This window comes from Cololabis saira, chromosome 2, assembly GCF_033807715.1.
Source record: "Cololabis saira isolate AMF1-May2022 chromosome 2, fColSai1.1, whole genome shotgun sequence".
Lineage (NCBI taxonomy): Eukaryota > Metazoa > Chordata > Actinopteri > Beloniformes > Belonidae > Cololabis > Cololabis saira.
Window position 1 is genome coordinate 55,744,224 of NC_084588.1, and position 25,351 is coordinate 55,769,574.

Genomic DNA, 25,351 nt, shown 5'->3' on the forward strand with positions numbered 1-25,351 from the left:
CTACCGACAAACGCGTAAGTCGTCGACAGCTGTTCTGGCTTTCAGAGCTGCCGGACGTGGCTGAAGGATCAAGCAAGGTGATCAACACTCAGACTTTAACGCTGGGGGAGCAAAGCCGTAAGCTGGATGTGATTCTTGAACAGAATCGCAGGCTGGCGGCGTCTTTGAGCTCATTGACAAGATGGATAAGACCTTGGAGAAGTTGGAAGCTCGGCTTGGCGGGAATTGATCACAAATTCATCTGATTGGAGTCGCCATTGATGAACCAGAGACTGAAGGCAGACGGAAAATTACTGAGTCTGTCTGTTTGCAATATAATTGTTGATTCTATAATCTGACCTTGACAGGGCGGTTTTTGGCCGATCATCTGGTCACAATCTCCCTGGTGGAGTGTAAACAAGGTGACTCTGCCCCCACTAACCCTCCCCTCTCAGGAACATCTGTGGACCTGTTTCAGGACTGACCGAGCCGACTGATAACATCAAGGACATTGGCTGAGAGCAGCTCTGAGTGAAGTTCACAGACTTACCGCTACACACACTTACTGATAACCACACCTCCCTCAACTCAAAGCCTTCCCCGACCCCCTCTTATCAGCCCCCCCCCAACACAGTCAACAGGTTTGAGAGCCGCGGTGCTCACTCGGGGTACTGTGCCGGGATCCCCCCGCCCCTAGAACCCCCGCCCCCACAAACATGTGCAAGCCTTGTGATGTTAAATCTGTCATGTTGCTTTCTGTGCTGAGGTGTTTTTTGCACTTTCACACTGTGTATTTACACACAGTGTGAGGATGCTTTTTCCCTCCTCATCCTGTCATCCTTTCTCTGATCTGTTCTCACCAGTCACTCATGTCTTATGTTATTTGTTTTGTCTGTGTCCTGATGGTTGTACTGGTTCATCTCACTGTGCTGGGACGCCAGACCGGCGACAATAAAGCCATTCATTCATTCATTCATTCATTCATTCATTCATTCATTCATTCACTCATTCACTCATTCATTCATTCATAAATAATCAGGTCGTCTTATATTTGGGCCGATACGGTAATATTATCATCAATAAGGTTTTCTTGGCTCTCTTTGGTACCAGGGGAGGCTGAGGATAAAGATGCTGCTCCGCCCGGCCACGCCCAGTGGTGATGGATATTATGTCCTGCCTAAATCTGGAAAAAATATACTATTCCATCCATAACTTTAAAGAAAAATTTCCTAAGGTGTGGGGGCCTTTTTAGCAACACCATCCCTACTTAAATCCCCTTAATATTGTTTAAGATAAAGATTTGGAGGGCGGGCGTTCTGCTATCAGGCACCATTACTATGGAACCAACTTCCAATCTGGGTTAAGGAGGCTGACACCACCTCCACCTTTAAAACTAAACTTAAAACCTTTCTGTTTAGTAAAGCCTATAGTTAGTGTTTAGTAAACCTCTAGCTGGTGTTGGTAAATCTCTAGGTAGTGTAAACTCTAGTGTGTTAGAGTCAGTAGTCATAGTTGCAGCTATAGAACAAGACTATAATAGTTAGTCTCAAATATAGCTTGGTGGTAGATATGCTGCTATAGGCTTATGCTGCAGGGGGGACCGACATGATCCACTGGGCGGTGCCTCTCACCCTTCTTCTCCTCTCCTCTTCCCTTCCTCTCTTCTCCATTACCATTTTTATTTATTATAAATATCTCATAGCTATCATTTTTGTCCATCGTTCCTGTAGTTTCTTGTGCCGGCCCCCCTTTTTTCTCTTTTGTGCATGTTTGCAGGCCGGAGCCTCGGGAGCTGCGTGCTGGCCTGCGGTCCCGGTCCCCCCCCCCATCCCTGGTCATCCCGTTGCTGCTTCCACCTGCCTGCGCCCCCCCCCCCCCTCTGGTCATCCCTTGTTGGGATAAGTGTGGGGGGGGCTAGAATGGGCCGGGTTCTTACTCCTTGTTGAAGACGCAGGTCTGCTGCAGGCTGTACTGGCTCTGGGTGACGTTCCAGATCCGGACGGTTCCGTCGCTGCCGCTGGTGGCGAGCAGGCCCTGGTTGCTGCACCAGCTGCACGTGGTCACCTGTCGGCAGGAAACAACGTTCAGGAAACAACGTTCAGGAAACACGTTCAGGAAACACACGTTCAGGAAACACAACCGTCGGCAGGAAACAACATTCAGGAAACACACATTCAGGAAACACAACCGTCAGATATGTTGAAGGGAGAAAAAATAAATGTTGTGTCCTGAAAATGCCCTGGATTCCCAAAACACAGCTTTAGTTTTTAGTCAGCCACGCACCTGCTGTTTATCATAACAAACATCTGTTTTTCTGTGAGAAAGAGTCTGGTTCGCACGGGATTTTGGTCCCATGTGAGCCGAGACTTATTTTGAGAGCTTGCGGACGGGGGGGCGAATAGGCCCCCCCCCCCCCCCCCCTCCGCAAGGTGCTGAGGGAAAGGTATAAAGACGTGGTAGCCGGAAGTTCGGATTTAGAGTCTGCCGTGGGTCAGTGCGCCCGGCACGGTTTTTCCTTGGATTACTCTGTATCAGGACTGTTCCGGCTCTCCAGTCCTGTGTCGAGGTAAGATAGGCCTTAAACCTTTGTAGTTGTGTGTGAGGAATATTGCTCTGCCATTTGCGGGGGATAACTTGGCGAATTATCCTAGCAAACTGGTAGTTTTGTGGATGTCTTCTATGTAAATGCTTGCTTTTTGCTAATAAATGTATTCATATCTTATAGCAAAAGTCAGGTGTGTGTGTGTGATTCATTTTGGTACAGCCGACCACTCCAAGAACCTAATTGAGATTTCTCCCAAAACACACGTGTTAGCGGCTCTGGTTTCCACGGCGACGCCAGCACCCAGACCCACCCGGCTCTGGTTGCCATGGCGACGGCAGAGACTCACCCGGCTCTGGTTGCCACGGCGACGGCAGAGACTCACCCGGCTCTGGTTGCCACGGCGACGGCAGAGACTCACCCGGCTCTGGTGCGCCTCCAGCTTCATGAAGGAGCACTTCCGCAGGTCCCCGGCCATGTCGGCGAAGGTCTGCGGCGGCCGGCTCTGGTTGTCGCGGTCGTGGGCCGCCAGCGTCCGCAGCAGCTGCTGCGCCGCCCACTGGCGGTGCTGCGAGGACAGGCGCGCCGACAGGCAGCAGGCCGCCAGGGCGTTGGCCAGCTCCAGGGGGCCTACGGAGGGGTGGTGAAGGGGAGGATGGGGGGAGAGGAGGGCGGTTAAACCTGCTAGGAACACAAGGAGACCCGGTGAGAGATGGAACAAGATGGAGGAACAAGACACATGACGACCTAGTAGGAAACATACGACGAGGAAACGATGCCAAACATCAGTGACTACGTTTCCATGCAGTCAAAATCCGGGTTATTGATAATATTCCAGTGACTGAAACACTGGGAATAATGTGTTTCCATAATGTTTCCATAATGTGTTTCCATTTTTCGTTTTTTCGTGCATTTCTTCGTGCGTTTTTTCGTGCGTTCATGCGTTTTTGCGTGCGTCCTCTAGGGGGAACCAGAACCTCCTCTGTTTTTTCGTGCGTTTTTGAGTTTTTTGGTGTGTTTTTGCGTGCGTTCATGCGTTTTTGCGCGCGTCCTCTAGGGGGAACCAGAACCTCCTCTGTTTTTTCGTGGGTTTCTGAGTTTTTTGGTGCGTTTTTGCGTGCGTTTGTGCGTTTTTTCGTACGTTTTTGTGTTTTTTCGTGCGTTTTTTTTGTGTGTTTTTGCATTTTTCCGTGCGGTTTTGCGTGCATTTGTGCGTTTTTTCGTGCGTTTTTGTGTTATTTCGTGGGTTTTTTCATGCCTTTTTTCGTGCGTGCGTTCGTTTTGCGTGTGTTCGTGCCTTTTTTCGTGCGTGCGTGCGTTTTTCGTGCGTTTTCGACATTTCCACTTTTTTCACAAAATTTCAACTTTTTTCTCTAAATTTCAACTTTTCTCCACCAGGACCTGCAGTTCCTGGAGGGGGCTTATTTGGTCCAGACTTGTTTGGTCCAGACATGTTGTTGGGACTTTTTTGGTCCAGACTATAATGTGTTTCCATGCTGAGCTAACAGGGTTATCCCTGTATCCATGGTGATTAATCATTTATCTGGATCAAACCAGCGACGCACGGAGAACGTGATGACACAATTCCCGTCATTTCCTCTTCTTCTTCCTGGATCCAAATCCACAATGACAACAATAACTTCTACCGTCTACAAATGCAGAAATGTTCATATCCTTCATTACATTTATGAAGTGGTCGTGGTTTCTCCGTGTTTAGAAGAACTTCCTGGACTCAAAAGACCAGGACGTTCGGCCGGAGAAGCCCCACCCTGTCTGGTGAAAAGATGCGGCCTGCTCACTCCTCAGGTCAAGGAGGAGACCTGAGCTCAGTGCAGGAACTCCCGGGGTTGCTAGAGGATGGCAATGCCCAGGACTGTTAGTCAGGAGCACTGGGTGATAAAATGGGGAAAAAACCGGGATAAAAATATATATAAAAAAAAAAAAAAAAGACCAGGATTCCTTGATAAAGAACAGATTCCTGTTCCTTCTGACGGGGAAATCCCGTTAGACTAAACATGACCGAATATTCAGTTAGAAAAGCAGTAAACCAGGGGTCAAATTGGGGGTTTTAAAAACCGGAAAATGAGCAAATTTCGGTTATTCAAAGGGGTTATTGGTGTTTCCATGGCCGTGTAACCGGGTTATTGATCATATTCCGGTTAGAAAAGGGTTATTGATGGTGGAAACGTAGTCACTAATAAACACACGCAGCATCGTCTCAATGTCGTCATGAATGTGATCCTGATGACGAGTCGTGGACCCGGGTCTCGTGGACCCGGGTCTCGTGGACCCGGGTCTCGTGGACCCGGGTCTCGTGGACCCGGACCCGCTGCTCCGGCTACCAACCTCGTTTCTCCGGGTCGGCCTTGTCGTGCGCCGGTCTCAGCCGGGCTCCCTTGTCGGCCAGCAGCGCCACCAGCGCCTGCGTCACCACGAAGTTGGGCGACGTGATGAGCTTGTTCTCCTCGGCGACGCCGCGCAGGAAGCTGGGCAGGAACTTCCTCTGGATGGGGTCGTCCACCGTGGTCAGGTTCATGCCGGTGGCGGCAGAGATCAGGTTCTGGGGGGAACAGAATATGATGATGTGAAGGAAAGATGATAAATACACCAGAGATCAGGTTCTGGGGGGGAACATGAGACGATGTGTAGGAAAGATGATAAATACACCATAAGATCCAACTTGTGGACGTCAGAATGTCTTGCCAGCTAAAACTAAATATCCCACGGACGTGAAACCTGGAATCCTGGAATTACTGTACAAGGTTCAGGGGCCTCGGACCAGGCCGTCTAATCAGGGTCGTCTTATAATCAGGTCGTCTTATAATCAGGTCGTCTTATAATCAGATCGTCTTATAATCAGATCGTCTTATAATCAGGGTCGTCTTATAATCAGGTGCGTGCAGGGATTCGTACCTGCGTGCAGGGATTCGTACCTGCATGCAGAGCTGCACCAGCAGCAGATTCGTACCTGCATGCAGGGATTCGTACCTGCGTGCAGGGATTCGTACCGGCGTGCAGGGTTTGGTACCTGCGTGCAGAGCTGCACCAGCAGCAGATTCGTACCTGCGTGCAGAGCTGCACCAGCAGCAGATGCGTACCTGCGTGCAGCTGCACCAGCAGCAGATTCGTACCTGCGTGCAGAGCTGCACCAGCAGCCTCCCGGCCGTGCTGCTGTTGGACGCCAGGCAGCCCACGGCCGTGCTCAGGTAGGCCAGGCAGGAGATGGGCTTGCTGGCCTTGGTGGCCCCGCGGGGCCGGTCGGGGCCCGAACCCGGTGCCGTGGTGGAGAGGCCGGCCCGGCCCGCCGCCGCCAGGCACATGAGCCGGACCAGAGTCCTGATGTCGGTCAGGCCCAGGGAGTCCAGGCCGGCGGCCAGGCTGCAGCTGGAGCCGCTGGGGAGGAGAGAGAGGATCAGGTTCTGGTTCCCATCACATAAATCACTCTGAACTGGGTTCAACATCTCCAACAATAAGATTTCAGGCGGTAATTAAAAGTTCAATGTGACGACAGAATCCTTCACCTAACTCACCGAACAGAAAATAAGATAAACCTGGTTCTTAATGGGCTCGTACCGAAGCAAGAGGAAGTAAGTGAAGCTTTTTCTGCATTGAAATCAGACTGAAAAAGTGTTGGTCGTCTTCCATTCAGGTCTAGACGTTACACCATCACACCACTAGAGGGAGCCAGATATCTGTAAATGCTGAACTGAACTCCCCAGGACAAAACCAACCCCTGTCATCAAGAATAAAAATAAAAATAGGAGTAAGAAAGAAAAGAGAAGAAAATAAGAGAAGATATAACAGAAAATGTAGAAACGTAGTTTCTCCAATCTGTAGAAAAGTGTGTGGAAGATCGGCAGGTGAACCGGCAGCTGAGGAGAAGTTATGATGAAACTTCCACATGATGGTTTAATGAGGCAAAATAACAAGCTTTTTCTCTCCAATAGATTGTTATAATCATTTGTTTCAGATGTTCTGTTATTATTTTCTGTATAAAAATTGAACTTGGTGTTCAAGAAGTCTTTTTTCAAACTTCATCACCACGGTTACCTGACGGACAGCAGCGACAGCGCCCTCATCACCATGGTCCGGGCTAGCAGCACCTGCGCGGCAGCCGTCACCCGCCGCAGCGCCGTGACGCGGTCGGTCGGGTTGTGCAGCGCCGCCGCCTGCTCGCCCAGCGTCACCCGGCCGGACGAGCTCTTATCCACCGACGTCTGGCAACCTGGAGGAACAAACATCAGTCTGCTGCCACGACACGGAGGATGGAGCAATTTATAAATGGGACACAGATTTAAATGAGCAAATCACAGACAACACTTGGCACAAGATAATACAGGGAATTTTATCATCTCCCATCCATCTTAGACATGCTGTCAGTTTAAGATTTTACATCGTCTGAACTGACCTGAAGTAAAACTGTAAGATCAGAGCTGATATGAACCCCACTGGACACGTCCAAACATGTTCATGGCACTTTCTGGTTTAACTCAGACAGACTGCAATGTAGAGACGTGGGAGAGAATAATGCTGGCTCTCTGCTAACTTAGCTTTCTGCTCTCTGCTAGCTTAGCTTCCTGCTAGCTTAGCTTGTCTTGCCCTGCATTGGCTTGCACTAGATCGTCTTGCCTTGCCCTTCATTGCCCTGCCCTGCATTGTCTTTGCATTGTCTTGCCCTGCATTGCATTGCCCTGCATTGCCTTGCCCTGCCCTGCATTGCCTTGCATTGCCCTGCCCTGCATTGTCTTGCCCTGCATTGTCTTGCCCTGCATTGCCCTGCCCTGCATTGCCTTGCCCTGCATTGCCTTGCATTGCCTTGCATTGCCCTGCATTGCCTTGCATTGCCTTGCATTGCCTTGCCCTGCATTGCCTTGCCCTGCATTGCCTTGCCCTGCATTGCCTTGCCCTACATTGCCCTGCATTGCCTTGCCCTGCATTGCCCTGCCCTGCATTGTCTTGCCCTGCATTGTCTTGCCCTGCATTGCCCTGCCCTGTATTGTCTTGCCCTGCATTGCCCTGCCCTGCATTGCCTTGCCCTGCATTGTCTTGCCCTGCATTGCCCTGGCCTGTATTGTCTTGCCCTGCATTGTCTTGCCCTGCATTGCCTTGCATTGCCTTGCCCTGCATTGCATTGCCCTGCATTGCCCTGCCCTGCATTGCCTTGCCCTGCATTGCCCTGCCCTGCATTGCCTTGCCCTGCATTGCCCTGCATTGTCTTGCCCTGCATTGTCTTGCCCTGCATTGCCTTGCCCTGCATTGCCTTGCATAGCCCTGCCCTGCATTACCTTACCCTGCATTGCCTTGCCCTGCATTGCCCTGCCCTGCATTGCCTTGCCCTGCATTGCCCTGCCCTGCATTGTCTTGCCCTGCATTGCCCTGCATTGTCTTGCCCTGCATTGCCTTGCCCTGCATTGCCTTGCCCTGCATTGCCTTGCCCTACATTGCCCTGCATTGCCTTGCCCTGCATTGCCCTGCCCTGCATTGTCTTGCCCTGCATTGTCTTGCCCTGCATTGCCCTGCCCTGTATTGTCTTGCCCTGCATTGCCCTGCCCTGCATTGCCTTGCCCTGCATTGCCCTGCCCTGCATTGCCTTGCCCTGCATTGTCTTGCCCTGCATTGCCCTGGCCTGTATTGTCTTGCCCTGCATTGTCTTGCCCTGCATTGCCTTGCATTGCCTTGCCCTGCATTGCATTGCCCTGCATTGCCTTGCCCTGCATTGCCCTGCCCTGCATTGCCTTGCCCTGCATTGCCCTGCCCTGCATTGCCTTGCCCTGCATTGCCCTGCATTGTCTTGCCCTGCATCGTCTTGCCCTGCATTGCCCTGCCCTGCATTGCCTTGCCCTGCATTGCCTTGCCCTGCATTGCCCTCCATTGCCTTGCCCTGCATTGCCTTGCCCTGCATTGCCTTGCCCTGCATTGCCCTGCCCTGCATTGCCCTGCCCTGCATTGCCTTGCCCTGCATTGCCCTGCCCTGCATTGTCTTGCCCTGCATTGTCTTGCCCTGCATTGCCCTGCCCTGCCCTGCATTGCCTTGCCCTGCATTGCCCTCCATTGCCTTGCCCTGCATTGCCTTGCCCTGCATTGCCCTGCATAGCCTTGCCCTGCATTGCCCTGCCCTGCATTGCCCTGCCCTGCATTGCCTTGCCCTGCATTGCCTTGCCCTGCATTGCCCTGCATTGACTTGCCCCGCATTGTCTTGCCCTGCATTGACCTGCATCGTCTTGCCTTGCCCTGCATTGCCTTGTCCTGCATCGTCTTGTCTTGTCCTGCATCGTCTTGTCTTGTCCTGCATTGTCTTGTCCTGTCTTGTCCTGCCTTGCCCTGCCTTGCAGTAAATGGAGCTGCACATCCCTGGCTGACTCCATTTACTCCTAATGACCCGCTCATGTTACTGATGAGCTGACGAGCAATAGAGAATTGGCTTTTCGGACCTGAACGATGTTGGATCACTTAAAACACAAGCCTAGAGAGCTAAGCTGCCCTGCCCTGCATTGCCTTGCCCTGCATTGCCTTGCCCTGCCCTGCATTGCCTTGCCCTGCATTGCCCTGCCCTGCATTGTCTTGCCCTGCATTGCCCTGCATTGTCTTGCCCTGCATTGTCTTGCCCTGCATTGCCTTGCCCTGCATTGCCTTGCCCTGCATTGCCTTGCCCTGCATTGCCTTGCCCTGCATTGCCCTGCCCTGCATTGCCTTGCCCTGCATTGCCTTGCCCTGCATTGTCTTGCCCTGCATTGTCTTGCCCTGCATTGCCTTGCCCTGCATTGCCTTGCCCTGCATTGCCTTTCCCTGCATTGCCCTGCCCTGCATTGCCTTGCCCTGCATTGCCTTGCCCTGCCCTGCATTGTCTTGCCCTGCATTGCCCTGCCCTGCATTGCCTTGCCCTGCATTGCCTTGCCCTGCATTGCCCTGCCCTGCATTGCCCTGCCCTGCATTGTCTTGCCCTGCATTGCCTTGCCCTGCATTGCCTTGCCCTGCATTGCCCTGCCCTGCATTGCCTTGCCCTGCCCTGCATTGTCTTGCCCTGCATTGTCTTGCCCTGCATTGCCCTGCCCTGCATTGTCTTGCCCTGCATTGCCCTGCCCTGCATTGCCTTGCCCTGCATTGCCCTCCATTGCCTTGCCCTGCATTGCCTTGCCCTGCATTGCCTTGCCCTGCATTGCCCTGCCCTGCATTGCCCTGCCCTGCATTGCCTTGCCCTGCATTGCCTTGCCCTGCATCGTCTTGCCCTGCATTGACCTGCATCGTCTTGCCTTGCCCTGCATTGCCTTGCCTTGTCCTGCATCGTCTTGTCTTGTCCTGCATCGTCTTGTCTTGTCCTGCATTGTCTTGTCCTGCATTGTCTTGTCCTGCCTTGCAGTAAATGGAGCTGCACATCCCTGGCTGACTCCATTTACTCCTAATGACCTGCTCATGTTACTGATGAGCTGATGAGCTATAGAGAATTGGCTTTTCGGACCTGAACGATGTTGGATCACTTAAAACACAAGCCCAGAGAGCTAAGCTGCCCGGGGAGCTAAGCTAGCCCAGAGAGCTAAGCTAGCCCGGGGAGCTAAGCTAGCCCAGGGAGCTAAGCTAGCCCGGGGAGCTAAGCTAGCCCGGGGAGCATGTTGCTTAGCTACCAGGACGTTTGTTTTAGTTTGTTTCCTTCCTGTGTGTTCTGTTGTAAAACTACATAAAACCGTTACCGATCTGCAGCAGCGTCTCCTCCATGCTGTTGGTGGCCGTCACCATGGCGACGGAGGCTCCTAACGGGTCGCTGTCGGGGAACTGGACCGGCTCCGGAACCGCCCGCCGCTCGCTGAGGCCCAGCGGGCCGGAGAGCAGCTCGAACTCCTCCTCCCCGGTCAGGTGCTCGTCCTCGTCCACGTCCAGCATGTCCCAGTCCTCTGCAGGGGTCACACGTTTACCCACAATGCACCACACGTTTACCCACAATGCACCAGTCACACACTACCCACAATGCACCAGTCACACACTACCCAGCATGTCCCAGTCCTCTGCAGGGTCAGGGGTCACACCTTTACCCACAATCAGTGATGCACCGATTGTTCGGTAACCGAAATTGTTCGGCCGAAAATGGCAAAAAAAACACTTTCGGTGTTCGGTGGAATAAGTGGGAAAAAAACCGAACAATTAATAACGGCGTTGTAATATAAGGAAATAGACTGGCCACTCCGTAACGGCTGCACCACAAAAATAAATCGTTGGCCAACCAAAAAGTAACCCCATAAGAATTTTACCAACATTCACCAGCAGGTGGAACCAAAACAACATAAATCAATCTATTCCAGGTTTAGATGAGGAAATCAAACGTGGAAGAGCGTGGAGTGAAGTGGTGCAAACATGTCAGCAGTGTGGAAGTATTTTAGAGTGGCAAAGAATAATACAAGAATGGCTGTTTGCAATGAATGTTCTGCTCAAATATCTAGAGGGGAAACATCTGCAAAGTCTTTCAGCTACAAGTTTGATTTATCATTTGAAATGATAAAAAACATTTTTATTGTTTTAAGGCCTATGTTACAATGTTCAGTCAGTTAAGCCTAACGTAAGCTCAAAGATGGCCAAAAAATGTATTTTGCTAATTTATTTATGTTAAGTTATTGTTCTTTGCTGGTATAATGTCTGCTGGAATATTTAAGAAATGCTGGGAAATTAAAAAATGTTCAGTTTTTTATGTTCAATAAATATTTTCTACCTTGTAATTTTGTAAAAGATTTTTTTCTTTTAAAAGCATGCATAAATCTAATTTATTTGATTTATGCAAAGGTGAAAAAATTGGCAAAATAAATGAAAAACTGCTGAAGAACCATGTTCGGTATTGTTCGGTATTCGGCCAAGTGTTCATTATTATTTTCGGTTTCGGTCACAAATTTTAATTTCGGTGCATCACTAGCCACAATGCACCACACACTACCCACAATGCACCAGTAAAACACTACCCAGAATGCACCACACACTACCCAGAATGCACCAGGGTCCAGGTGGGGGCTGGACTTACCTTCATAAACGCTGTCCTGCTTCCCCAGGAGATCTGGAGCCTGACCTTTGTACCTGAACACAGAACCGACCAATCAGAGAGCAGGGACACACCTGGTGGTCTGTAGAGGACCTGCAGGTCTGGATCTGGACCCTAGTGGTCTGTAGAGGACCTGCAGGTCTGGATCTGACTTTGAGAAAAAAGTCGAAATTTTGAGAAAAAAGTCGGAATTTTGAGAAAAAAGTCAAGAAAAAAGTCGGAATTTTGAGAAAAAAGTCGCAATTTTGAGAAAAAAGTCGGAATTTTGAGAAAAAGTCGAGAAAAAAGGCAACATTTTTAGAAAAGTCGGAATTTTGAGAAAAAAGTTGAGAAAAAGTCGGAATTTTGAGAAAAAAGTCGAAATTTTGAGAAAAAAGTCAGGGTCCAGGTCCTGGTCCAGGTCCCGGTCTCACCTCTCCACCACCGGGGTCCTGGTCCGGGTCTTCAGGTCCAGGAACTTGTCCCTGCAGGCTCCACACAGCAGGTAGTACGGGTTCCCGGAGCCGCACTCGCCCCCGAACCAGCCGTCCACGTAGCTGCCGTTGCTACGGTAACCCTGCCGGTTGGCGCTGCGCCCGCAGCCCGGGTGGCTCTTCTTCATGTGCTGGTTGAAGTTAGCCACGTTAGCCTCGCACAGCTCACACACCACGGCCTCGTCGCGGTCGTCCGCCTCGCACACGTGCTGCGGAAACACACACACACACACACACACACACACACACACACACACACACACACACACACACACACACACACACACACACACACCGGGTTAGCTACGACGAGTAGGAATGGGTGATATTTTACCGTTCATGATAAACCGTCCAAAAAATTCCCCACGGTAAGAATTTGTATCTCACGGTAAAAACGATAAATTCCTGTTGATGATGTTTTTGTGTAAAACTGATTTATGATTCTGTGTCAAATCCACGCACAACGTACATGAAGGAAGGAAGGAAGGAAGGAAGGAAGGAAGGAAGGAAGGAAGGAAGGAAGGAAGGAAGGAAGGAAGGAAGGAAGGAAGGAAGGAAGGAAGGAAGGAAGGAAGGAAGGAAGGAAGGAAGGAAGGAAGGAAGGAAGGAAGGAAGTAAAGATCAATTCAATGTAATTGGTGTAGTTTAGTATCTTTTAGAGCGGTGATTTGGCTCCAAAGACTGAATGTGGTGATAGATTACAAAGGTGGAGTTGAATTGGTATTTTTTTATCGTCATTTTTATTGTTATCAGGATAAATGCCAGAAATTATCGTGATACATTTTTTAGTCTGTACCGCCCATCCCTAACGACGAGCTACGACGAGCTACGACGAGCTCGACGAGCTACGACGAGCTACGACGAGCCTCGATGAGCTACCACGAGCTACGACGATGCGCTACGACGAGCGACGATGAGCCTCTACTAACTAGGACGAGCCTCGACGAGCTACGACGAGCTCGACGAGCTACGACGAGCCCCTACTAACTAGGACGAGCCTCGACGAGCTACCACGAGCTACGACGAGCTCGACGAGCCTCCACGAGCTACCACGAGCTCGACGAGCTACGACGAGCCTCGGTGAGCTACGACGAGCGACATTGAGCTACCACGAGCTACGATGAGCCTCTACTAACTAGGACGAGCCTCGACGAGCAACGACGAGCTACGACGAGCCTCAACGAGCTACGACGAGCCTCGACGAGCTACCACGAGTTATGACGAGCTACGACGAGCCTCGACGAGCCACAATGAGCTACGATGAGCCACAACGAGCTACGACTAGCATGCAGCTGATCGGGGATGAGGCAAGGCCACATCAGTGAAGCAACATTTATGTGCGTTAGCTCAGCGGCGAGCAGGTGGATCTGCTGTGATTGACAGGTGGGGGTGGGGGGGAGCTAGCTCTTAGCAGTAGCCAGGTGAGGGGCAGGTGAGGGGCAGGTGAGGGGCAGGTTAAGGGCAGGTTAAGGGCAGTTTAAGAGCAGGTTAAGGGCAGGTTAAGGGCAGGTTAAGGGCAGGTGAGGGGCAGGTTAAGGGCAGGTGAGGGGCAGGTGAGGGGCAGGTTAAGGGCAGGTTAAGGGCAAGTTAAGGGCAGGTTAAGGGCAGGTTAAGGGCAGGTGAGGGGCAGGTTAAGGGCAGGTTAAGGGCAGGTTAAGGGCAGGTGAGGGGCAGGTTAAGGGCAGGTTAAGGGCAGGTTAAGGGCAGGTGAGGGGCAGGTTAAGGGCAGGTTAAGGGCAGGTTAAGGGCAGGTTAAGGGCAGGTGAGGGGCAGGTGAGGGGCAGGTGAGGGGCAGGTTAAGGGCAGGTTAAGGGCAGTTTAAGAGCAGGTTAAGGGCAGGTTAAGGGCAGGTTAAGGGCAGGTGAGGGGCAGGTTAAGGGCAGGTTAAGGGCAGGTGAGGGGCAGGTTAAGGGCAGGTTAAGGGCAAGTTAAGGGCAGGTTAAGGGCAGGTTAAGGGCAGGTGAGGGGCAGGTTAAGGGCAGGTTAAGGGCAGGTTAAGGGCAGGTGAGGGGCAGGTTAAGGGCAGGTTAAGGGCAGGTGAGGGGCAGGTTAAGGGCAGGTTAAGGGCAGGTTAAGGGCAGGTTAAGGGCAGGTGAGGGGCAGGTGAGGGGCAGGTTAAGGGCAGGTTAAGGGCAGGTTAAGGGCAGACGAGGGGCAGGTTAAGGGCAGGTTAAGGGCAGGTTAAGAGCAGGTTAAGGGCAGGTTAAGAGCAGGTTAAGGGCAGGTTAAGGGCAGGTTAAGGGCAGGTTAAGGGCAGGTTAAGGGCAGGTTAAGGGCAGGTTAAGGGCGGCGAGCAGGTGGATCTGCTGTGATTGACAGGTGTGGGGGGGGGGGGAGTTAGCTCTTAGCAGTAGCCAGGTGAGGGGCAGGTTAAGGGCAGGTGAGGGGCAGGTTAAGGGCAGGTGAGGGGCAGGTGAGGGGCAGGTTAAGGGCAGGTTAAGGGCAGGTTAAGGGCACGTTAAGGGCACGTTAAGGGCAGGTTAAGGGCAGGTGAGGGGCAGGTTAAGGGCAGGTTAAGGGCAGGTGAGGGGCAGGTTAAGGGCAGGTTAAGAGCAGGTTAAGGGCAGGTTAAGGGCAGGTGAGGGGCAGGTTAAGAGCAGGTTAAGGGCAGGTTAAGGGCAGGTTAAGGGCAGGTTAAGGGCAGGTTAAGGGCAGGTTAAGGGCAGGTGAGGGGCAGGTTAAGGGCAGGTTAAGGGCAGGTTAAGGGCAGGTTAAGAGAAGGTTAAGGGCAGGTGAGGGGCAGGTTAAGGGCAGGTGAGGGGCAGGTTAAGGGCAGGTTAAGAGCAGGTTAAGGGCAGGTTAAGGGCAGGTTAAGGGCAGGTTAAGGGCAGGTTAAGAGCAGGTGAGGGGCAGGTTAAGGGCAGGTAAAGGGCAGGTTAAGAGCAGGTTAAGGGCAGGCGAGGGGCAGGTTAAGGGCAGGTTAAGGACAGGTTAAGGGCAGGTTAAGAGAAGGTTAAGGGCAGGTGAGGGGCAGGTTAAGGGCAGGTGAGGGGCAGGTTAAGGGCAGGTTAAGGGCAGGTTAAGGGCAGGTTAAGAGCAGGTTAAGGGCAGGTTAAGGGCAGGTTAAGGGCAGGTTAAGAGCAGGTGAGGGGCAGGTTAAGGGCAGGTTAAAGGCAGGTTAAGGGCAGGTTAAGGGCAGGTGAAGGGCAGGCGAGGGGCAGGCGAGGGCACCTAGCTAGCCCGTAGCGGAGCGGCACACACACCCATGTTGGCCAGTCCAGTACCTCCGGGATCCACATTCCCAGAATGTCGGTGTCGGTGGCCAGGTCCGGTCCAAACATGGCCTCCATGGCCTCGTCATCCAGGTCCATCTCCAGCTCTTCGTCCAGGTGGAAGTCGTACAGCGCCGCGGGGTCCTGCTGCTGCAGGGCCGACGCCTCGCGCCGGGACTGGCTGTGCTGGGCCTGGACCGAGCGGTACAGCCCGGCTAGGGGGACAGGAAGTTCAGTCAGCTGGGACAGGAAGTTCAGGTCAGCTGGGACAGGAAGTTCAGGGTTCTCACCGGCGCGGGCCAGCAGCGTCCGGGCCGCCAGGTCGAAGCGGTGCTTCCTGCCGGCCGAGGGCCGACCGCGGAGTGCGGAGCCGCTGGAGGCCGACGCCCCGTCCTGGTCCAGCCCGTCAGCGCTGCGGAGAAACAGAAACCTCTCAATGGAACCAGAAACCTCTTAATGGAACCAGAAACCTCTCAGTGGAACCAGAAACCTGATGAAGAGGCCTTCATAATTGGATTTATGATAGCAGGATTTCTTCTAATTGGAGTGGGGATCTTCCTGGCCTATCGACAATCGCGTAAGTCTGCGGGAGCCGTTCTGGCCCTTTCTGAGCTGCCCGAAGCTGCTGAAGGATTGAGCACGGGGCTCCGCACTCAGACTGTAACGTTGGGAGAGCAGGGCCGCAAGCTGGATGTGATTCTTGAACAGAATCGTAGGCTAGCAGGGGTCTTAGAGCTCTTTAACAAGATGGAGAACACCTTGGAGAAGCTGGGCACCCGGCTTGGCGGGGACTGATCACAAATTCGTCTGATCGGAGTTATTGAGGAACCAGAAGACTGAAAGGCAGACGGAAAATTACTGAGCTGCCTGCAAATTGTTGATTTGATTTGGCCTTGACGGAGCGGCTTGGCAGGCCTCTTCGTCACAATCTCCCTGGAGGAATGTAAACATGACGCTCTGCACCCAACTCAACCCTCCCCCTCTCCCACAAACACCTGCGGATCTCCCTCCCAGAACTGTACCGCTGCCCGATAACATCAAGGACTTTTGGCTGCGCTCTGGGCGAAGGTTCTCGGACTTATCGCGTCACAGACTCTCACACACACACTGACACACCCCCCTCCCCACATATCCAACGCCTTCCTGGCCCCCCCCTCTTATCAGCAGCCCCTCCTGACACAGTCTCCGGGTTGGAGCGCCAGCTGGCAATGGCCGCGGCCCTCACTTGGATGACCTGTGCCAGGTCCCTGTGCTGGTTCCAGATCCCAGGTCCCAGTCCAGGTCCCCCCCAGGTCCTACCTCTCACTGAATCCCTCCTCCATGTCTGCAGCGTCGGTGTCTCCAGGTGAGCTCAGGTACGAGCTCCGGTCCCCAGATTTGCCCCCGGAGGAGGACGTTGCCCCGGGGCAGGAGTCGGAGCCGTTGCCGCGGGTGACGCCCCCCCTGGGCTCGTCGTGGTCGTTGCCGCGGGTGATGCCCCCCCTGGGCTCGTCGTGGTCGTTGCCGCGGGTGACGCCCCCCCTGGGCTCGTCGTGGTCGTGGCCGCGGGTGATGCCCCCCCTGGGCTCGTCGTGGTCGTCCTCCGGGTGCTCGATCATCCACATGGCCAGAACCGTGATGTTCTGGGCGTCGGCCTCGCCCCGCGCTCCTGCGGGACAGTCGGGGTCAGGAAACGTTCAAACGACACGTTCAGGGTCAGGAAACGTTCAAACACACGACACGTTCACTACACCACAGACTAAAACTCTCTACACCACAGACTAAAACTCTCTACACCACAGACTAAAACTCTCTACACCACAGACTAAAACTCTCTACACCACAGACTAAAACTCTCTACACCACAGACTAAAACTCTCTACACCACAGACTAAAACTCTCTACACCACAGACTAAAACTCTCTACACCACAGACTAAAACTCTCTACACCACCACAAAACTCTACAATCATGGAATTGATTAACTGGTCTCTCAGCACAATCAGAAGTCAGGGGGTAAGGGAGCCCTCCTGCCCCGATGGGACATTTTTTGCTGGATACACAATGGATTCCTGGAAACATTGGAGGCCTTTATGTATCAAGATTCTGTCTGTCGAGGACGTTGAAGATGCTTCATAATTGGATTTATGATAGCAGGATTTCTCCTAATTGGAGCGGGGGGATTCCTCGTCTATCGTCAAACGCACAAGTCGGTGACAGCTGCATTGGCCCTCTCTCAGCTGCCGGACGTGACTGAAGGGATCAGCGCTGCGACTAACACTCTGACTTTAACGCTGTTGGAGCAAGGCCGCAAGCTGGATGCAGGCTTTTGCAGGCTGGCGGCAGTCTTTGAGCTCATTGGCAAGATGGAAAAGACCTTGGAGAAGTTGGAAGCTCGGCTTGGCGGGAATTGATCACAAATTCGTCTGATTGGAGTCGCCATTGATGAACCAGAGACTGAAGGCAGACGGAAAATTACTGAGTCTGTTTGTTTTCAATAAAATTGTTGATTCTATAATCTGGCCTTGACAGAGCGGTTTGGCCGATCACTCTGGTCACAATCTCCCTGGTGGAATGTAAACAAGGTGACTCTGCCCCCACTAGCCCTCCCCTCTCAGGAACATCTGTGGACCTGTTTCAGAACTGACCGAGCCGTCTGATAACATCAAGGACATTGGCTGAGAGCAGCTCTGAGCGTGTTCATGGACTCACCGCCACACAAACATTTTCTGATAACCACCTCCCTATTTTCAACGCCTTCCTGGCTATAAGTATTGTGAAGTTGATGTAAATTTGTCATGTGCTTTCTGTGCTGAGGTTTTTTTTTGCACTTTCTCACTGTGTATATAGTAATTTCTAACCTTTCTCTGCTTTGTTCCGGTTTCGGGTCGCTGCTCGTTGTGGTCGACCGGCCGGCAGCTGAGCAGATTTACTGTCTTGTATTGCTGCTTAGTTGTCCTGAATTAACCCTCGGGGATGAATAAAGTTTCTCTGAATCTGAAACCACAGCGAACTAAAACTCTAAAAAAACTAAACTAAAACCCCCGTCCCACCTGGACCCCCGTCCCACCGGGACTTCCGCCCCCCCGATCCCCCCCGTCCCAGACTGACCCGTGGCCTCCACAGCTTTGCTGATCTGGCGCAGGGAGAATCCCATCTCCAGCAGCGGGACGGCGATGGCTGGAGGAGGAGGAGACGTGGACAGTCTGGAGCTGGGGTCGGACAGAGCTGCAGAAACACGGGTGAAGAGGCGGTTAGTTTAGATTAGATTAGATTAGATTCAACTGTAGTGTCATTGCACATGTTAAAGGTAAGGTAAGGAACTGCAGTATCTGAGCAGAAGTGCTTATGCAGTGAAATAAACACATATATAACGTATTTTCCGCACTATAAGGCGCAGCTAAAAGCCATAAATTTTTTCAAAAGCTGACCATGCGCCTTATAATCCGGTGTGTCTTATATATGATCAAAAAAAAAATTCGCCTTATAGTGCGGAAAATACGGTATATATATGATACAGATAGATGGTCCGGGCCGCTCCGGGGCGTTTCCCTCGTACTCACAGGTTCCGGTCCGGTTCTGCGTCCGGCTGGGCTGAGAGTCGGGCGACGTCAGGCTCTGGCGCCGGCCGACCTCGTCCAACGGAGACGTGGGCAGAGACGCCACCGGGGGCGTCTGGGCCCGGCGGGTCGGAGCCAGCGTGGTGGTCGGGTAGCTGGAGAACATCTGCCTGCAGAGGAGGGAGGAGGGATGAAGGCCCGGGTTCTGCTGGTGTTAGCGGCGTTAGCTGCGTCAGCGGCGTTCCTCTCACCTCAGCAGGCTCAGCGGCATCACCCCCGGGGACTCGGAGGCCGGGACGGTGTCGGTGTCGGTGACGGGCGTGGTGGCCGTGGTCGTGTCCTCCAGGGAGGAGCTCATGAAGGACGTGGTGCTGGAGGCCGACGGGCTGGTGGTGACGGGCGTCTGGGCCAGAGGTTCTCCCTCCGGGGCCTCGGGGTCGGGGTCCGGGGCCTCGGCCCTCAGACCTGGGGGGACACGAGGGTTAGATTAGATCAGGGGTCGGCAACCCAAAATGTTTTAGAGCCATATTGGACTAAAAACACAAAAAACAAATATGTCTGGAGCTGCAAAAAATGAAAAGTCTCGTATAAGCCTTAAAGGGAACCCTGCATATTAAGACATGTAGTCCCTAATTAGCCACAATTGTTCTCTTATACTAAAATATGTTGTTAGAAACACATAAAATAATCTAATTGCTTTAAAAATCTACAATGTTTATTACATATTTTGACCTGCGGGAGGCGCCATGTTTTACCTGCGCAATGTATTCTGGGGGCGATGACGTACGACGGTGGCTCTGGGAAGATAAGCCCCATTAGTTTAACTGGGACAGGTATCTAAAACATAGTTGAGCAGCATCTCCCGGCCGTGGAGGCTGACGAGGGAGCCCATAAGACGTCTCGGTTCAGGCAAACTGGATCAAAGTTCTGTGATGCACGGGAGATCTGCAAAAATGATCAATGTTGTGCGCATCTTACCAGTGCATTAGGCTCCTGCGTAGACGGCGTAGCCTACGGCGTAGACGGCGTAGGCTACGCCGTAGCCTGCGTAGGCTACGCCGTAGCCTGCGTAGCCGGGGCTCTACAGCCCGCAGCGCTCCGCCACCCGCTCTCCGCTCTCCGCTCTCTGCTCTCGCTACCGCCGCTGGGATGGAGACGCCGGTGGGCAATATGCACGTTTGAGTGGGCATAGCCCCCCCCTCTCCCCCCTAAAACCGGCCTCGGTGCTGGGTGATGACAGACCCGACGCTGAGGGGACTGGCCCGGGACTTTGACGAAACAGGAGGCGCAGACTTCGCTTCAAATAGGCAAGAACATCTTTATTTAATTTAATGACGCCAGATCTGGCTGGGGTTTTTATTGTAGCATCGGTTATCTGCTAGTTGAAACGTGTGGTCCGTTAGTCTGAGTTTTATGGTGTTTTTATAGTTCATGCTGTATGGGGCTGCACTTTTTTTTAATTTTATTTTACTTTTTTGTAGGTGCGCCGTCACCTTAATGTTCAGCTGTGTTTTCATCTGTGTTTCTGGTGCGCCGTCACCTGTTTAGCTGTGTTTTCATCTGTTTCTGGGTGTCAGAACAGTGGACGGGGGTTAGCAGGAGCCACCGTGTGACGTACTACCCAGAACGTAAAAAACAATGGCGACCTACATGTTAAATTATATTTTCAAATTTTATAAAAACGAAGACATCAACAAGGTTTTTTATATCACATTGTTATAATTGATACCAACATTTATCTTTTAAGACCTACATGTCTTAATATGCAGGGTTCCCTTTAAAATGAAGAAACACATGCTGGATGTTTCTATATTAGTTATAACTGGGGGGAGATTTATTTTTCATTCTGCACTTCGAGAAAAAAGTCGAAATGTCGAGATTAAAAAGGAAAGGAAAAAGGAAAAAAAAGAGAAAAAAAGAAAGAAAAGAAAATAAGGAAAAAAAGAGAAAAAAAAGAAAATAAGGAAAGAAAAGGTCAAACATTTTTGAAAAAAACTCCACTAGGGGAGTTTTTACCTGCCATTTTTTATGTAATAATTGCTCGGGGGTTTATGTTTATAATTATATTTATGTTTATGTTCATGTTCTGGGTCTCTGGAAAGCGTCTAGAGACATCTGTTGTATTAGACGCTATATAAATAAAGTTGAATTGAACAACTACAACCAGGCCTGGGGATCCATTCAAATGTCAAGAATCAATTCCATTCCGATTCTTAAGATTCAGAATTGATTATCAAGATTTGATTTGATCCAATTCCGATAATGTTGAAATACAATTTAAAGAATAAAGTCGAAATTTTGTGAATAAAGTCGAAATGTCAAGATTAAAGTCAAAATTTCGACAAAAAAGTTGAAATGTCTAGAAAAAAGTCAAAATGTCGAGATTAATGTTGAAATACAATTTCAACAGTATATAAAGTAATGAAATACAGACAATTTATGGAATTATAACTGAAAACTTTAATATTTCCATACCTTGAAACATATTTAAAGGCAAAAACATGATGTGCAACAAAACATTCCTTTTTTGGTCATAAACAGAAAAATACCAGTAGTTGTAATGTAACGACTGGCCGGTTACCGGGTCTGTGTTTCCCGCCGGCCGGCTCGTCCTGGAGTCCGGTCACCACCAGCTTGTAGATCATGGCCTGGGCCCGCTCCAGGTCGGCCAGGCCCAGGGCCCGTTTGATGGGGGACCTCATCACGGCCCGCTTCACCATGTGACGCATCAGGAACTGCAGCGCCGCGCGCATCTCCGCCTCCTCCTGGCACACGGGCGACGCGGCGCTGCCGCCGCCGGCGTTCAGGTCGGCGTTGTGGCCGCTGGCGCCGCCGGCCTCCGCCGAAACCTGGAGGGTTAGGGGAGTCGTTAGGGGAGTCGGCAGGTTAGTGGAGTCGGCAGGTTAGCGGAGTCGGCAGGTTAGGGGAGTCGGCAGGTTAGCGGAGTCGGCAGGTTAGGGGAGTCGGCAGGTTAGTGGAGTCGGCAGGTTAGTTGAGTCGGCAGGTTAGGGGAGTCGGCAGGTTAGTGGAGTCGGCAGGTTAGGGGAGTCGGCAGGTTAGTGGAGTCGGCAGGTTAGGGGAGTCGGCAGGTTAGGGGAGTCGGGAGGTTAGGGGAGTCGGCAGGTTAGGGGAGTCGTTAGTGGAGTCGGCAGGTTAGTGGAGTCGGCAGGTTAGGGGAGTCGGCAGGTTAGGGGAGTCGGCAGGTTAGGGGAGTCGTTAGTGGAGTCGGCAGGTTAGTTGAGTCGGCAGGTTAGGGGAGTCGGCAGGTTAGGGGAGTCGGCAGGTTAGGGGAGTCGGCAGGTTAGGGGAGTCGTTAGTGGAGTCGGCAGGTTAGGGGAGTCGGCAGGTTAGTGGAGTCGGCAGGTTAGGGGAGTCGGCAGGTTAGGGGAGTCGGCAGGTTAGGGGAGTCGGCAGGTTAGGGGTGTCGGCAGGTTAGGGGTGTCGGCAGGTTAGGGGAGTCGGCAGGTTAGGGGAGTCGGCAGGTTAGGGGAGTCGGCAGGTTAGTGGAGTCGGCAGGTTAGTGGAGTCGGCAGGTTAGGGGAGTCGGCAGGTTAGGGGAGTCGGCAGGTTAGTGGAGTCGGCAGGTTAGGGGAGTCGGCAGGTTAGTGGAGTCGGCAGGTTAGTGGAGTCGGCAGGTTAGGGGAGTCGGCAGGTTAGGGGAGTCGTTAGTGGAGTCGGCAGGTTAGGGGAGTCGGCAGGTTAGGGGAGTCGGCAGGTTAGTGGAGTCGGCAGGTTAGGGGAGTCGGCAGGTTAGTGGAGTCGGCAGGTTAGGGGAGTCGGCAGGTTAGGGGAGTCGGCAGGTTAGGGGAGTCGGCAGATTAGGGGAGTCGGCAGGTTAGGGGAGTCGGCAGGTTAGTGGAGTCGGCAGGTTAGTGGAGTCGGCAGGTCGGGGGAGTCGGCAGGTCGGGGGAGTCGGCAGGTCGGGGGGAGGTCGGGGGAGTCAGCAGGTCGGGGGAGTCGGCAGGTCAGGGGAGTCGGCAGGTTAGTGGTGTAACGATGGCTCCAACATCTCAATCGTCTTCTTCCGGCTCTCGACGAAGGCGAACGCTTTTCTGCTCCTCTCCCTTATCTATCTGCCCTGCTGCTGCTTTTGTTTGTCTCGTCTTCAGAGTCTCTCCTTTTCACTCCTCCCAAACTCTACAATCATGGAATTGATTAACTGGTCGCTCAGCACAATTGACCACATTTTTGCAACAAGAAGTCAGGGGGTAAGGGAGCCCTCCTGCCCTGATGGGATGTTTTTTTCTGGATACACAATGGATTCCTGGAAACATTGGAAACCGTTGTGTTTGGTGATTCTGTCTGTCGAGGACGTTGAAGACGCTTCATAATTGGATTTATGATAGCAGGATTTCTCTTGATCGGAGGAGGGGGATTCCTGGTCTACCGACAAACGTGTAAGTGGTCGACAGCTGTTCTGGCTCTTTCAGAGCTGCCGGACGTGGCTGAAGGATCAAGCAAGGTGATCAACACTCAGACTTTAACGTTGGGGGAGCAAAGCCGTAAGCTGGATGTGATTCTTGAACAGAATCTCAGGCTGGCGGCGTCTTTGAGCTCATTGGCAAGATGGAGAAGAACTTGGAGAAGTTGGAAGCTCGGCTTGGCGGGAATTGATCACAAATTCGTCTGATTGGAGTCGCCATTGATGAACCAGAGACTGAAGGCAGACGGAAAATTACTGAGTCTGTCTGTTTTCAATATAATTGTTGATTCTATAATCTGGCCTTGACAGAGCGGTTTGGCCGATCGCTCTGGTCACAATCTCCCTGGTGGAATGTAAACAAGGTGACTCTGCCCCCACTAACCCTCCCCTCTCAGGAACATCTGTGGACCTGTTTCAGAACTGACCGAGCCGTCTGATAACATCAAGGACATTGGCTGAGGAGCAGCTCTGAGTGAAGTTCACTGACTTACCGCTACACACACTTATTGATAACCACCTCCCTCATCTCAACGCCTTCCTCGGCCCCCCCTCTTATCAACCCCCCCCAAACAGTCTCTGGGTTTCGAGCGCCACGACGGCGATCACTTGGATGTGCTGTGCAGGGGGACAGGGTTAGGGTTAGGGGTCGGAGGTTAGGGGTTAGGGGTGAGGGCCAGGGGTGAGGGCTAGGGGTCAGGGGTCGGACATTAGGGTCAGGGGTCAGAGGTCAGAGGTTAAGGTCAGGAGTCGGAGGTCGGGCCTACCTTGGGGATGAGCAGCAGCTCGGCGTACTTGCTGCAGCTCAGCAGGGCGCTGAGGGCCTTCATGGCCCCCAGGTAGAGGTAGGACAGCTGCACGGCCTGGACCTCGGCCTGGGGGGTGATGGACTCGTGGCCCCTGGGGGGCGGGGCCTCCCTGAGGGGCGGGGCCTCGTGGCCCCTGCCGTGGTCGTGGCCCTTCTTCCTGCCGCCCTCCAGGCCTTCGTTCCCCCCGCCGGCCACCGAGCAGATCTGGCTCTCGGACCGGGAGCTGGGTGCGGCCAGCGCCTTCACCTCGTCCAGGCTGTGGGACACCCGCAGGTCTGAGGCCCCGGCGGGGTCGCGGTGGTCCCGGTGGTCCCGGGGGTCCCGGTCCTCGGGCCCGGGCTCGTGGCCTGTGGAGGCCGCGTTGCGGGGCCTCCTCTCGTGCCGGCGGGCCCCGAGCTTGGCCTCGTCGTGCAGGCTGGTCAGGTACGTTAGGTCCAGCAGCAGCGCGGCGCTCAGGCCCCGGAGCCGGCCCACGTCGAAGCCCAGCGGCTCCAGCGGCTCCAGGTTGTGCAGCGGAGTGTCACTAGGCGACCAGAAAGTTGGGAAGCTTTAACGAAGGAAGTGGAGACGGAGGAGACAAGGAAACACAGTGAGGGGAAGGAGAGAAGAAGAAGAACAGACGACTGGAGAGATGAAGGATCCAAGATGGAGGAGGATTCATGAGGAGGAGGGTCAAAGACCGGTCCAGACCGGTCCTGAACGGGTCTGGACCGGTCCAGACCCGTCCAGACCGGTCCAGACCGGTCCTGAACCGGTCCAGACCAGTCCAGACCGGTCCAGACCCATCCAGACCGGTCCAGACCGGTCCAGACTGGTCCTGAACCGGCCCAGACCGGTTCTGGACCAGTCCATACCGGTCCAGACTGGTCCTGAACCGGTCTGGACCTACACATTTTTCAAGGTCAAATTCAAACACTTTAAGGGTCATTTTCAAAATCTTCAAGCACCTTATCACTGGGGTAAAATATCTACAGGAATATAAATCGAGTAAATTTATCACAATTATGTCCATTGTATCGAGCTGTAAACATCTAGTCATGTTTCATCTTACTGGTTTTATTTCTCCATGTAATAACCTAAACTATACAGTCTGATCCCAGAGTTATAATTTCAAGCACTTAAACTAAAATTCAAGCCCTCTCAAGGATTTCCAGCCCCGTAGGAATCCTGCACCTTGGAAGTAACTGGAAGTTACACGTGTCATTTTTTTCCAGGATTCTGATTGGCTAGTGTAAGATTAATCAAACTTTTGAATTAGTCTAGTCCTTATGAAACTATCACATGCTCTTTAACAGATGACAGGGCAGCCACTTCCTGAGGATACTCAGGGGGGTTGACTGTTCTGGGAACAGCTGACCCAT

The 25,351-nt window shown here is 52.6% G+C and overlaps 1 protein-coding gene across 1 annotated transcript in view; it reads right to left on the bottom strand.

The window, feature by feature from the left end:
* Window positions 1–25,351, bottom strand: part of LOC133418579 (probable E3 ubiquitin-protein ligase HERC1) — a 142,982-nt gene that overhangs the window by 30,598 nt on the left and 87,033 nt on the right. The window contains 16 exon segments of the mRNA XM_061707349.1: window positions 1,916–2,043; window positions 2,943–3,202; window positions 4,868–5,081; window positions 5,653–5,914; window positions 6,572–6,746; window positions 10,207–10,407; window positions 11,520–11,572; window positions 11,951–12,219; window positions 15,214–15,437; window positions 15,513–15,634; window positions 16,522–16,870; window positions 18,313–18,429; window positions 18,765–18,931; window positions 19,013–19,226; window positions 21,343–21,610; window positions 23,949–24,537. Of these exon segments, the coding sequence (XP_061563333.1) occupies window positions 1,916–2,043; window positions 2,943–3,202; window positions 4,868–5,081; window positions 5,653–5,914; window positions 6,572–6,746; window positions 10,207–10,407; window positions 11,520–11,572; window positions 11,951–12,219; window positions 15,214–15,437; window positions 15,513–15,634; window positions 16,522–16,870; window positions 18,313–18,429; window positions 18,765–18,931; window positions 19,013–19,226; window positions 21,343–21,610; window positions 23,949–24,537 (3,612 nt within the window).